This window comes from Mesocricetus auratus, unplaced genomic scaffold (genome assembly GCF_017639785.1).
Source record: "Mesocricetus auratus isolate SY011 unplaced genomic scaffold, BCM_Maur_2.0 Super-Scaffold_100008, whole genome shotgun sequence".
Lineage (NCBI taxonomy): Eukaryota > Metazoa > Chordata > Mammalia > Rodentia > Cricetidae > Mesocricetus > Mesocricetus auratus.
The window spans coordinates 67,812,977-67,827,961 of record NW_024429192.1 but is presented as its reverse complement, the minus strand read 5'-3'; the positions used below and the strand labels follow the sequence as shown (position 1 = coordinate 67,827,961).

Here is a 14,985-nt window from a genome sequence, read left to right as displayed (position 1 = left end):
AAATAAAACCTATTAATTTATATGCTAACTTGACAAAAAAGAGCCTGTATCAAATTTAATGACTTTCTTAGGTACCACAGTTTAGGGTTTTCAACTTTGTAATTTAGAAGGTGATCAATTTTGCCTAAAGAAGGGGTAATAATAAACCCTTATTATTTGGGTTGAAAGAATATGAAGGTATTCTGTAAACAGCAATGCCTCTTGTCATTGTGCCTACAATGTGTACTGTAGGTACTAGGACCTTCATCCCCTGCAGAAAGGAAAGACACGGCCTAGTTCTGCTTGGCAGAGGAACAAGGTCAGTCCCACTGTCTAGACAGGTGAGTGGAAGCTGGCAAGCCTTCCTACACACTCAACCACCAAGGCTGAGACAGGTGCTGCCTGGAGCTCCTCTCTTGCCTCTGTATTGCCATGGAGATCAGCTCACCTAAACCCCCACTGGAGCTAGTGTAGGTACAGCACAGCTCCTGGTGAAGGCATTTCAAAGCAAGTATACAAGTACTCCAGCCGGAAAGGTAGGGCTCGGCCTGGAGAAAGCCCTGGAGACCTGTCCTGGTCTTCTCCAAGTGACACTGCTGTGTCCAGTGGCCCTCACAGTCCTTCTCTCGTTCTCAGCCTCAGGGGCTGAAGTAAAACAAGAGCTCCAGACACTTGGGTCTGAATCCTGTGACTTAACCACTTGCTTCTCCTTGGGGACTTGGTGGGCACCCTCTGGAAGGTAGACATGACATTGTGCTGGCAGGCCAGTGAGTGCTCTATACAAATCCCACCTCATTGGAGCAGTATAAGGAAACCCTCAGGAAGCAGTCACTGTCATTATGATGATTTGTTTCCTTAGAAAGGGCTTTCTTAGATCTCGGCAGGAGATGGTCTCCCATGCCTGTAGCAGAAGATGCTCTCCCATGCTGTAGCAGGAGATGCTCTCCCATGCCTGTTTTCTTTATGTCAGAAAGGGCCCTCAGGTATCCGAACCATGACTATGGTGCCCCCACTCCCACCCCCACTTTCTTGTGTGTTCATGAGAGAGGGAGAGAGAGGAAAGGAAAGGACAGAGAAGAGAGAGAGAGAGAGAGAGAGAGAGAGAGAGAGAGAGAGAGAGAGAGAGAGAGAGGTCTCCTTTGCCTTCTCTTGCTCCCGGTCCTCTAGGAGCTTAAAGGCACAGACTTGACACTCATTTTTGCAGGGCGCCTCTCTTTTGTGCCATGTGTTTGACACACTGGTCCTTAGGCTTCTATTCTTCACACGTCGAGTCTCATCAAGGCACAAATGTAGCCAGAATGTGTAAGTCAGTTTTGACCCAGACTGAAGCAGGAAAAGATAAGCAGAAAAAACTAGACTCTGTGAAGAAAGGCATGGCAAGCCGTGGTGGAGGGGAGGCGCTGGTCTCACAGGTGGGAGGTGGCATGCTGGTTTGTTTGGGCTCTGTCAAGTAGTCCAACCTCCGGCAAATCGTGTCACCTCCCAGGGCCTCAGCTTTCCTCATTTAGGGCGATGCACCCATCTTTAAGCATATTTGAGCTCTCCTGCCATTATGAAGACCAGTTTACTGACTGGTCAACAGTAGATAGGCCTCAGCCTTCACCTGTCACCATTATACAGAACACAGAACATCTAGAACAAGTGTTGGTGAGGCAAGAGAAAGCACAGCAATAGGGACGCACATGACTGCTTCCGGGTTCTACAGGCCTGCCCGTGTGAGCCACAGCGTGAGAAAATGGCCTCCTTCACTCTGTGGCTCTATCTTCTGGGCTTAGCCAGAGCTTTGATGAAGGTGCTGCGTGGGGGAAGGATGGCTTCTGAACCTCTGTGAAGAGGGACAGGTGCTTTAGAAGGGGAGAGACCATGGACCCACGGTGGTGGGGAGAGCAGGGGAGGGGGATTTCTCAGGAAGAAAGGAGGTTCTAGAGGGAAAAAATGGCAGAGGTCTGACATCACCAAGCGGCTAATGTGAGACCGTGCAATAAGAAACGATCCTTCCATTTTGGACATGCCAGCTTCCTGAGCTGTGGTCTGTGACACCGTGTCACAGCTGAAGAAAATGGACCAAGGCAGGGGCACTATAGGGAGTTAAAATGAGATGACGAATGGAAAATATTTTTAGCATATGGTACTAAATATAACGAGATGCATAACAAATGTTGGGTGAACTGACCTGAACATGGGAAGAAATTCGAGTTGGCAGTATGCTGGGAGAAATTCAGGTCTCTGCTTACAGTATCCATTCTGCCCCCCAGAAGCCTCCGCTCAGAAAGAAGTTAGAGTATAGAGGAGGCAGGTGTGAAGGCTGGGCTTGTACATAGAAGGAGCAGGGAACTGTGGTAGTTTATGGTGGTGGGCGGGGGAGAGCCCATAAAGAAAGGATGGTAGTAGCATCCTGTGTCTACCCACCGCCACTCTTGGTCCTGCCCATTATTTCTCTTCAGCCACTCTCTCCCACATCAAGGCCTTAGAGTTACAAACCCATATTCTGCATTAGCTCATGGTCTCTTTCTCTCATTCTCTGTCTCTTCAAAGCCTTGCCAGCATCTAGGACCAGCATACACCTGTTCTATGTTATTCATTCATTCATTCATTCATTCACTCATTGGGTCATCAAATAATTATTGGTCACCTGCTAGGCGCATGGCATAGAGCTGAGTCGCTAAGGTTCAGGATGGTAAGGAGATATCTCCTTTCTTGTGTCCCACACTTTTGTGGCACCCACTGGCTCCGCTATTCCGTGGCATTTGCCTGTTATGTTAGTATTGACATGGTTGTTAGGTACCTCTTGACCCATCCTATAGCAAAATGCCATGCTGGTGGCATTGTGGACTGAGGGCTTGACCACACTGTCTTTCCATGGCAGCCTCTGCAGTGAGTATCTGGATCATCTTAAGCACCTGAAGCCAGGTGTGAGTCCAGCTTTATTATACATTGTTGACGTGATTTCACCCTAGTTTTTAACCCCGTGGGGCTTCAGCTTCCTCAGACATGAAATCAAATAATGAAATATAGGACTCTCTCATCTCCTAAGTAGGGATTCAATAAATGACAGGGTGGCACGTTATTTGTGGCTAAGACTCAACACTGAGGGCTGACATCTCACGACAGTAAACCTGGCATTCAGAGAACCCTGGGCCAACCTCGACTACATGGCGAGACTGTCAAACAAACAAACAAACAACAAACCCCAAAACAACAACAACAAACCCAAGAAGATCAAATGCTTCAAATACTGTTATGGATTAAACGTCTGCGTCTGCCCCCCCCCCACACCTGCCCAGCTCTAATTCATATGCTGACACACCAGCTTTGGGGCCATCATGAAGATAAACTCTTAGAAAAAGAGGTATAAAGAGAGGAGCTTTCCATGTGACTGATGGTGCAGCAAGAAGCGCTCATCTGCAAGCCAGGATGTGGGCCCCCACCAGGGACCAAATCACCTGGCGTCTTGATGTTAGACTTCTCAGCCTCCGTAAGTATGAGAAAGAAATTTCTGCTGTTTAATGCACTCAGCCTATGGTATTCTATTACAGCAGCCCCAACTGACTAAGACATACACAGTCCTTGCACAAAACAGGAAGTAGCCAAGCATTCTGAATAACTGTGGGCAAGAGGTCAGCATGGTGCTTTGCTGAGGGCATGGGGTCTCAGGAAGGGCCCAGTATTGAATGGCTTAAAAGCTGCTGCAAAGGCCGGGCGGTGGTGGCACACGCCTTTAATCCCAGCACTCAGGAGGCAGAGGCAGGTGGATCTCTGTGTGTTCGAGGCCAGGCTGGACCTACAGCCTCCAAAACAATACAGAGAAACCCTGTCTCGAAAAACAAAACAAAAAAAAAGTTGCTGCAAAGAACAGGGACAGGTTTGGAAACCAAAACGGTGCAAGCAATGGAACAACAACTCTTAAAACAAAACAAGATGCTTAGTCCTGTCAAAGAACCTGGACTAGCCGCTCCACCTGCATGTAAAAGGTGGTTTCCCCAGCCTCCCCTTTATTTTGAGAGGCAGACCTCTGGAGGTGGGGATTAAGTTAGAGTTCAGCTCCAGTTTGAATTTGTGACAGCAGGTTTCCCTGTGCAGATGGCGAGGGCTCCCTGGCATGCTTCCACCTCATCAGCCCCTCCCAGGTCTCAGGAGATGTGGATAGGTGGGAGGAGCCTCAGAGGAATCCTCTCTGCTCCAAAGTCAGCTAAGGAAGAAAGACCAGTTGCATCCCTTGGATTTCTAGCGAATTTCACTGGGTTGGGGTCAGCTCAAAGCAATGGGACTGGATCTCCAGTGGGTTACTTGGTGTGTGGCAGCCCATGTTTGAAATACTAGAACTTGAACTCTAGTTCCAGACCCATCAATTGACCTGAGGCAGGTTGGTTAACCTCCTCACACCTCATTTTTCTAATATACAAAACTTCATCATGACATTCTTGGGGGGGGGAGAGATCTGCCAGGCCAACCAGCAGAACTCTTCTCACACATGACTGGAGAGGCTGTGGGAATGCAGATTCTGTTTCAGTATGTCTGTGTGGGCCTTGAGAGTCTGCATTACATTCAAGTGATGCTCATCCTCTTGGTTCATGGACTGCTTGAGCGTTTAGAGTACAGACTGGCTAATCATAGCATGAGGGCCAAATATAGTCTATTTGTTTTTGTTGATAAAGTTTTATTGGAACATATACCAGGGCTGCTTTCATGCTAGGTAAGCTGAGTTGGGAAGTTGCATTGAAGACTCTGGCACACAAAGCCTAGTTACATGTCTTATTATAGAAAAATATTTGCTACCCCTAGGAGATTGAGGAGGAGTGAAGATTTTTCTCTGTGGGCTAAAAGACCTATATTTCAGTACAGGTGACTTGACCAAGGGCAAGTCACTTCCCCTCGCTATTTCTTTCCCCTTATCTAGAGGATAAAATGATCACTAAAATTTAAAGGGATCTGTGATTTCAGAGTTTCAAATCTACATAAGAACCACACTGTGCAGCCAAAAAAAAAAAAAAAAAAAAAAAGGCACCAGGCCTTACCTGCAGAATCCAGAAGGACAATTCCTGGATTCCTGGTGGTCACAGTGAGTTTCCCCTGACCCCAGTTCCTGCCTGACAGAATCAGCTGGAAACAGAGAGCTTAGTAAGAGGTCTGAGGCAGGCTTCCCAAGCTGCTACACAAGCTGTCACTAGTGGAGGAGTCCTGGGACCTTGTATGCCAGCATCATTCACAGAGACTCCATTTTGCTGATAGACCAACTGGAAAGCAGACAGCCCCCTAGCTCACCACTCCATGTGTCCCAGCTCTGGGTGCATTTGGCCAGCCAGCACTCAGAAGCCCCTCTGACGCCTCAGAGACTCTGCCAGGCATAGGGACTGTGACATCTGGTGAGGGAGATGCCCTGTAAAGCAGAAATCATAGCAGAGTCTGTAGCTTTGAGGGGAAATGCTGGGCTCTTGGGCATCTGTCTGACTTGGGCAACTGGTGAGACACTCACCAGGCAGGGGCCATGTGGTTGTGGGGAGGCTATGTGCTTGAGGAGAGGAGAAGGTGACGGGTACAAGGGGAAGATAATGATTAGTTTGGGGTTTGTTGATGCCAGCGTGGGCTGCTAGAAGAGTGAATGGCAGAGCTGTGATTTCCTGTGCACGGCAGAGTCAAATCTTTCTGCAGGCCCGCAAACGTTTAACAAGATGACACATGTTGCCATGGTAATTTTCCAGCGCCGAGAAGAGTCCCACTGCACACACCTAGTACTCCTGAGGCCCTTCAGAGTTCGCATGCCTCCTTCTCTGACAACCACAGGAAAGATCTTCCAAGCTAGTTAGTTTTTGTCAGCTTGACACAAACTAGAGTCACCTGGGAAGAGGGACCTCTATTGAGGAATTGCTTCCATTAGAGTGCCTTTGGCATGTCAGCTGGGCATTTTCTTGGTTAACGATTGATATGGAAGGTCCCAGCCCACGGTGGGTAATGCCATCCCGGGGCAGGTGGTCCTGGGTTTTATAATAAAGCAAGTTGGACAAGACATGGGGAGCAAGCCAGCGAGCAGCTTTCCTCCATGGTTCTGCTTTGGTTTCTGCCTCAAGGTTCCTGCCTTGGCTTCTCGCAGTGAGGGACAGTAACTTATAAGCCCGCCAAGCTCTTTCCATCCCCAAGTTCATTTTTGGTTAGTGTTTTATCACATAATCAGAAAGTAATATACCCCTGTCAAATGTACAGTTTTTAGGATAGTTAGGGAAAACCTTGGCCTACTCTGTTAGGACTTTTTTATAAAGTGGAAAGAAAGCCACAAGAAACCATAAACCTATGCTCACCATTATTTTTGAGTCTCAACTGAGCTGTGGTTTCCCGCTTGCAAGCATCAACCTTTGAGATGACTGGCAGCTGTCAGTGTCCTGGCTTTGGAATTCAGGGCACTCTTCATGCAGTTGGTAAAAACCCACAGGCACCAGGACCACGCATAGGTGAGCAAGCCATTCACGCTCGAGAGAGTAGCAGAGTCAGAGGGGCAGAAGAGCCGGTGATCTTGTGTTCCTGGGATGGGGTTGTACTAGGCATTGCTTCCCTTCCCTAGAGACAGCCTCTGAATCTAGGAGAGCAGGGATGATGTGCATGGGCATGGAGACAGCCTCTGAATCTAGGAGAGCAGGGATGATGTGCATGGGCATGGAGACAGCCTCTGAATCTAGGAGAGCAGGGATGATGTGCATGGGCATGGAGACTGCTTATGTCAGCAAGCTCGAGTACCAGGCTAGAGAGGCCATGGGTATGCCTGTGAATGTTACACTGCCTTGCTGGACTCATCCGGACCTGGGAGCCATGCAGCTCTCAGAACTTACCACAGTTTTATATGTCTCACTGTAGGGTTATCTTAGCGAGGCCACGCTGTGCCAGTCCCCTAGTGGCTGGGGAAGCCATTATTCCCCAGCATGCTCTAGTGCCTGATGCTTGGCAGGTGCATTTGTATGTGTGTTGAATGATCTGACAGAAAGCCAGGCTGTAATGCTGTATGAACAACTCGAAGTAAACTCTCTACCAGAAGTGTCTGACCCTTGGTTTGTTGACTGGCAGAAATTATTACCTGATGATAGTCTAGAGAGAATTTGGCTTAGAACTGTCTAGAACACTCTATTTGTGGTTCAAGTGGGACTGATAGAGAAACCACATGTGAGATAGCCAGAGGGTCCAATGGGGGTAACTTATCCCCAATGCTCTGTTGGCTCCGACCTGAAGACTGGATGAGGGTTCGGAAAGTGTGTAGGAAGTCTCCCGTTTATATCTTGGGCCGGTGCCAGAGGGAATGGCAGGACTCCAAGGACTCTGCTTTCCAGCTTTACTCACTCACCCAGACTCGTACTTCTCATGGCTACCAGACTCCTGTCCTTCCCCCTGCTTGACTGGACAGCTGTCTGCTCAGGTGTTGTCCTAAGCCCTCCAGCGACAGGCAAAACCACTTAAGCATAGTCTTGACAATAACCAAAAAGTACGGATTGTTAGAACCATGGATGGTGTAAGGGAAATCTGGGCCAAATTTCTGAAGAGGTCAAGAGAGAGGTTCTAAATTGGCTCTTTCCTGTCACTTAACAGTGACAGTGATGACTGCTGGGGAAGGACTCATCAAGTTCTAGGTGCTATGTGTCCTACAAGGATGAATCAATTCCACCCTTGCAACAATCCAGATGGGAGGAGCCCATCCCTGCTCTGTTTGATGAAGCGTGGAAATGGAGGCTTGGAGAAGTTAAGGAGGCCTGAGGTTTTTACTGTTGTTTTGTTTTTATTCTTCAACGGTTTATCCCCCACTCCACACAGCTTCTCAGTTGCAAGTCCTTTAAGCTGCGTTGGAATTACTTATTTAAAAATGGCTAGCACATCTCACTTGTCAAATGGATGCTTAATCATTCCCATATTCACATATAATGCTTTCTGAGACTTTCTCTTTATTTTTGCTTCATTCCTGACCCTGTCCTCCTGTAGAGTCTGTTACCAACTGTGCTGGCTGAAGGCAAGATTCCTTCCTCTCTCTGTAGAACACTCTACACCTTTCTGGGTAGTAGGCTGTGAAAAGGACACAAAGGTTGTCGGAACAGAGTCCCAGAATGGAGCCGTGTGGGAATTCTGAGTGCTTGTGAGGAAACTCCAAGAAAACAAGACTAGTCTTGTGACCTTAGTGTTCTTCAAAACCCAAAACTGTTCCTGGAATGTGTCTTTGTGCTCCTCCCAGGTGTAGCGGGTAGGCGTGAGTCTACTTCAGCTGTTGTTATTCATGGGCTTCTGTGGAAAACACGATTTTGTCATGAGCAGCTTTGTGACCGTACGCAGCTTGCGCCCACAAGAACGTTGCTCAAGGGACCCTTCGTAACCCTCAGGGTACAAACTGTCTGATGCTCTTAAGAAAGTTGGCTATCAATGAGACTTTAGCCTGCCTCCTTTTCAGGGCCCTCCCAGGTTCCTGCCGCCAACTAGTGGGATAAACAAAGGTGACTGTGGAACATATGTCCCTTGTTTTCCAAGGCAGACAGGTGAGAGAGATGCTAAGGGGCCTATGATTCAGGGAAAGCTACAGCCAGGTTTCTAGTGAGACTGAGGCAAAGCTCAGTGTGCAGGGAATTCAGAGCTGGTCTCTGCTGGAGGCTCTACAGGGGTGAGTCATGAAGGGGAGGAGCAGAGTGTCACCGAGTAGCTTGGATCCTCTCACTGGACTATATCTACCTGTCATCCATGCTGTGAAAGCCAGGCTTGTACAACACAATGTCTCTTCAGGACATTTTCTAGATGGACACATCCTCTAAGGGCTGGTTTGGAATCATGGATACAAGTCTTGGTTCCAATGGTATTTCTAGATATAAACTGAACAGTTTTTTTTTCCAACCATAAAGTAGGAATATTTGACTAGGTACATAACCTTTTCATGGACTTTTGGTTAGGATTATATTCATTCACATAAAATCACTTGCAGGCTATAATGGAATATAAAAATGAAAGATTATTTCTGGTCATTCTTGTTACAAATACTAATAACAACTGATGCTGTGAGTTTCTTGTTTATCTAATGCTCTTTGTTTTTCAAGCTTATATTTTTAAAATAATTTATTTAACTTTATTGTAAGCACATGAAGATATTAGATCCTCTGGAACTAGAGTTACAGACAGCTGTGAGCTGCCATGTGGATACTGGGAATTAAACTCAGGTCCTCCAGGGGAACAGCTAGTGCTCTTAACCACTAAGCCATCTCTCCAGACCCTCAAGCTTATATTTTCTTATTATTTAAAAGTGTGCCTGTGTATCTGTGTATGGCTGAGTGCTGGAGCTTGCAGAGGTCAGAGGTGTCAGGTTCCCTGGAACTGGAGTTGCAAGTGGTTGGTTATAAAGCACCTGATGTAAGTACTGGGAATTGAACTCTGATCTTCGGAAAGAGAATTATTATGTACTCTTAATTACTGAATCTTCTGTCCAGCCCCTTGTTTTTTTTTTTAATATTTTTTGATATTTGGGGAAAGATAGTAGGGCTTCAGAGATTCATAGTCCCTAGTCTTTGTCCTTGGAATCCAAGAAGTCTAGAGAGGGGGGTAGTCGGTACAGTTGCTTGTGTGAGTTTTCTGTGTTGGGACAAGGCTGAGCAGAACTCTGTAGGAGCTCTGCTCTTCTCATTGGTGGTACATGATGCAGACAGAAATGTCAAAACCAGACTCTGACTTGCATTCTCAGAAGAGGACAGAGGGTGGTTATCTAAGTTTGAGCTCATACTGTGTCCAGGCACTTTTACGCCCACCATCTTCTTAACAAGCTAGGTAACTAGGTATGATTATGCTCAGTTTATAAACGAGGGTGCTGAGGAGGTGGGATCATTCTCAAATTTTAATAAAACTGGAAAATAGAAAGCCAAAAGTTTAAACCCAGGTTATCAGCCCGCAATGTTCCCTGCTCCCTTACTGCCTTCTCAGCAGACTGTGTTCTTACAGCACTCACGCCATGTTAATCCTGAGTGTCCTTCTTACCTGGGTCACTTTTCCCAGGAGAAAGGCTGATGTACATGAGAGATTTGGCATTAGCCTTCTATCTCTCTTCCCTCTTATATGTCCTATGATGAGACTCTTCTTTCCTACTCTTCTGCCCTGACTTCTCTCTCTCTTTTAGTCTCAAAGGAAGCCCAAGGAGTCAAGAATCACAATAAATGAAGAGCCTGCAGACAGCCCCTGCCCCCTTAGCTATTGGCCCAGAAATCCTGGAACAAAACACATAGAAGAAAAAATACCCATACAGTTCTGCTCAACCAAACTACGACTGTCAATTTTTAGAGATTTTAGAAGTCTTAAAATAGCCAGATGGTGGTGGCGTGCGCCTTCAAACCCAGCACTCGGGAGGCAGAAGCAGGTGTATCTTGGTGAGTTTGAAGCCACCCTGCTCTACAGAGCTTTCCAGGACACGCTCCAAAGCTACAGAGAAACCTTGCCTTGAAAAACAAAAAACAAACAAACAAAAAGTCTCAAAATATGATTTCCCAGTTGCTTGTTTTATAGCTAAGAAAAATGGAGACCCAAGAAGATGAAGGGACATTCACAATGCCACATTCTAGTGAGAGGCAGAGTGTGGGCCAGAGCCCAGATTTTCTAAGGGAAATCTTTAGCTTTTCCCACTGTGAACTCAACTCTATGGGATGACTCTCTTTGGAGGGAGGCTCAGAGATCTATGAAAAGTCGCGAAGCCAGGGCCTCTGCTTTGATCTGCTAACACTCCTGTTGAAGAACAGGAAGTGCTTCATCTTTCAGCTCTGAAAGTGCATTTTGGGGATGGGAAAGGGGGGTTGGGGAGAGGCTTCCCATGCAAGATGGCTAAGAGCGATCAACAGTTTACTCTTGCTTAAAGAACAGAAAGATGTAAGATCAGACATTTAAGGAAAAGGTGCAAGCAGAATGTGCAAGCAGGAAGAACATCCACAGGCCCCAGGGTGGATGTGGGAGAGGGCTCTTTCTTCTCCACCAATTCCTTCTCTGTTCTGATACAGCTGGATGCCAGGAGGTGAGAGTGGTGGTGAAGTGGGAACGTGGGGGAGGGGTGTCAAAACTTTATACAACTTCCACTATTTCCCTCACTCTGCTAGCACCCACAACTTCCCCTGCTAAGGGAGGAAGGAACTATTCAGTTTAATAATTCATATAAATTGAAAAGCTTGCTGTGTGAAATAAAGGGGCCATAAGAGGGCAAAAGAGAAATATTCCTGAGTCCTCTTTGAAAGGACAGAGGTATGAAGAGGATGTTTCTTTATTATCTTGCTCTAGAATACAGATGATCCATGTGAAATAAGCCAGTAACCCCTCCCTTAAAAGATAGGCAGCCCCTCCTTTCAGTGGCAGGTAGTCCCCCTTCAAAGGTAGGTAACCCCCTTTAATGGTAGGTAGCCCCCTCCCTTTAGTGGTAAGCAGTCCCTTTCCTTCAATGGTAGGCAGCCCCTCCCTTCAATGGTAGGTAGCTAGCCCCTCCCTCCAATGGTAGGCAGGTAGCCCCCTCCCTTCATTGGCAGGTAGCCCCTCCCTCCAATGGTAGGCAGCTAGCCCCTCCCTCCAATGGTAGGCAGGTAGCCCCCTCCCTTCATTGGCAGGTAGCCCCTCCCTCCAATGGTAGGCAGCTAGCCCCTCCCTCCAATGGTAGGCAGGTAGCCCCTCCCTCCAATGGTAGGCAGGTAGCCCCCTCCCTTCATTGGCAGGTAGCCCCTTCCCTCCCTTCAATAGTAGGTAGCTCAGAGTCCAGGAATCTTTTCACAAAGCAGGTTGGCTTAAGAATCAACCCTCTTATTCAACCTCATCTACCCAGCTAGCAAGATTTTACCTGAAAATCTGGTTTTACAGCTAAGAAAACTAGGCACAAAAAAAAAAAAAGAAAGGAAGGAAGAAAAGAAAAGAACAAAATAGGGTAGGTAGCAATACCTGGACTAGAATCCACTCCTCTCCTGCTGGCATAGTGCCCATGGCAATGTCCTCACCCCAGCTTCTCACCCCTCCACTCCCCAGGCAATTGAGACTCCATGAAAGCCAAACCATCCTTAGAGGACTCAGCAGCCAGGGGCTTTGACTCAGTCCTTGGCTGATAAGGGGTTGGGATGAAGGTCATTTAAGCGCATCTCAGAAGGCTGTCTTCTGTATCCTTGCATATGATAAGCTGAGGGCCTCTTAGACACACTATCCTGCTGTTTTGGGAAGGACCGGTTGGTTTATGCAAGCTGCCATACAGAAGCAGAGTTCATGAAGGGGAGAGATAAGGTCCAGGAGCTAGCTGAAGGCTAGATGTCAATGAGCCTCCATATTACACTAAGACCTTTGGCTTTTTACTTAGAGTCAGTACTGGATTTGGTCCGTGGCATAGTAGGACATTTTCTCAGGGATCTTTACGTGTGGTGAGAATACACTGTTTTGGAAGGTATATAGCCTAGGCTGGCCTCACACTCCTGCTTCTGCCTCCCAAGTGCTGGCATTACAGGCACACACCACTGCACTTGGTGAGAACACATTATATATAGCACAGGCAGAAGAAGGAATCCAGAGAGAAGGGTTTTAGTAATTCAGAAGAAAGAAGATAGTGGCTTAGATGTAGACAATCAGAAAGCAGGTGGTAGAAAGTGGTTGTATTCTGTATTTTTCTTTTAATAGTTAACTGGCCAGAGGGAAAAGAGACTGAGTAGTGAGCAGCGGTATGATCAAGAAAACTGGGAGCCAGTAGAGTTCTAGAAGCCATGAAGACAAAGGCTTCCCAGGGGGAAGGAGTGATGGGTGGGGTCTGATGTTGTCTGGGAGTTGAGAGCAGGTTGAAAACTGCTGGATGTAGACAGTGGAAGACATGGTACCCATGGCAGGAGCAGCACCTGACACCTAACCTCATGGAGTCCTGGTTGCCTACCAACTGTTGTCTAGGGGTCCTTTATTGTGAACCTTGCCTTCCCAATTAGATTGTAAACTTGGTAACCCCAGGGATGATGAGTCAGCCTGTTCCCAGAGCACCAGGCACTTGGCTGCTGTGGAGTCCTCATCAAGCCTGCTGTAGGTTCTGTGTGGCTTGCCAGCTTACTCTGTCACTGGGGCGATGGCGAGAGCAATTATCCTCATGCTCGCTTACCTTGGACACAGCATTTCAGCTCCTTTGGGTCTGTGACGCTCTTCCTGCTTTCCCGGATCACAGCCCGGTTCTTCTTGGTTTCTCCCCAGAGATTGGTGCCTCCGTACATGCTGGGAATGTTCAGAATGGCAATGCCTTCCAGGAAGATATTGCTCAGGTCCACCTCAACGCCGTCACACTGTGAAACAGGGAGAAAGCAGATCACAGTGGGGCCGTGTGTGGCAGGGCTTCTTAAAGGGTGTGGCAGGTCCTCAGCCACCCCACCACTGTCAGTGAGAAGCTTCTCGACTTAAGAATTGTATCAAGATAGAGCCATCTAGTCCTGACCGGCTCCAGCAAGACAGCACAAAACTTCCAAAGGGCCAGAAAGGCTTACGGATGCAATTTAGACCAAGACGGTTGCCAAACTCACACCCTTGGTTTGGATCCTTCCTAATCACAATGAAGGTCTGCCGTGTCACTGGGTCCAGAAACCAATATTAGGTAGGTTTTTAACAAGTGACAATTTCCATTTTATGCCTTTATTTTATCCTCTCCCCTGCCTGATGAGAAGCGCAAGACTTTCAGGTTTGGGAGAACTTCCAATTTGCCTGTCTCTCAGAGCTTTGTAAGTGTTGCTCTGGCACACACACTTGCTGACGGAGCTGAGTTTCTTTATCTAGTTTCTACCCCCCCCCAACCCCACGGGGTTTGAAAGGTCAGAAAGCTCCAGTCTGTGTGTTTCACCTCGCTGTAAATCCTATATTGGCACAATGCTGACCAACACAGCAAGAGCAAATGAACAAACAAACAAAAACACACTAGCTTTGATTCTGGGTCCTCGGGATTAGCAATAATTTATTTCACTTACAGAAGAACAAACGGAACCCAATGAGATATCCTATATTACCCAAGAATGCACAGGTAAACTGGATATTTGTGGAATTTGACTATAAACGCCATAGCTTTTTAGCTTGCTTCTTTTCTGAAAGGCAAGCAACTGAGAGATAGTGCAGTAATGACCTACTACCACCTGGGTTGTCTACTGCTGTGATCTGGATGCCTCCATCTAATTCATGGTGGGTTGATTCCATTGTCACAGTATTACGAGGTGGGGCCTGATTAGGATTAGATGGGAATGGAGCTCCATGATCTTATTAGCCTCGTCAGAAGGGGAGGGAAAGCACGACGGGCCTTTGCTGCCTCCAGACTGCAGAGGCCCCGGGAACAAAAGGTCCTGCCGCATGTAGCCCCTTGTCCCTGAACCTGAATGGTGGGGAATAAACTTGTGCTACTTTTCACCCACTTTGTGGTATTCAAGAACAACAGAAAATGACCTAAATTACCCAGAAATTAAATGTTCAGGGTCTTCGCCAGAGGAGGAAGAGATTTGGAGCTCGTTACCATTCACAGTGACCCACCGCCTGATTTCTTTGAAGTTCCTAATCAGTGTTGTCACCTCATGACTTGTTCCCAACCACAGAACAAGAATACAGTCAGCTTTGCTAGTAACTGGGAACTCATTTCTCCACCGGGGAGTTTGGATCCTCCGAAAGTTCTCTCAATTGGGTGTGGATTCTTGCTTCTGGTTTCCTCCATTGGTCCTAGGAGGAAACCAGAAGCTTGGACTAGGTGGCATGACCTTCCTCCTCCTTGCATGCAGCCTGGTCAGTCAGCGCACCACAGGGAGGGGATTGTCATTACCATGGTGTGTGTGGGGTCTGTGGCTGGGGCTCAGTGAGCAGCATGTTAGCCTCGCATGCACAAAACCACCCCTAGCAGTGCATACACTGAGCACATGACACAGTGCTCCGGAGGTAGAGGCAGGAGGATCAGAAGTACAAGGACATTCTTGGTTACGTAGTGAGTTCAAGGCCATTGTGGGATGCTTTAGACCATGTCTCAAAACAAACACACAAGCAAGCAAGAAAACGACTATCACT

The 14,985-nt window shown here is 47.4% G+C and overlaps 1 protein-coding gene across 6 annotated transcripts in view; it reads right to left on the bottom strand.

Annotated features, from left to right (window-relative positions):
* Dgkg (diacylglycerol kinase gamma) overlaps positions 1-14,985 on the bottom strand; it is a 200,697-nt gene that overhangs the window by 23,712 nt on the left and 162,000 nt on the right. For all 6 annotated transcript variants that reach the window (XM_040751044.1, XM_040751046.1, XM_040751045.1 and 3 more), the window contains one exon: positions 13,064-13,241. In XM_040751044.1, the coding sequence (XP_040606978.1) occupies positions 13,064-13,241 (178 nt within the window). The remainder of the gene's footprint in view (positions 1-13,063; positions 13,242-14,985) is intronic.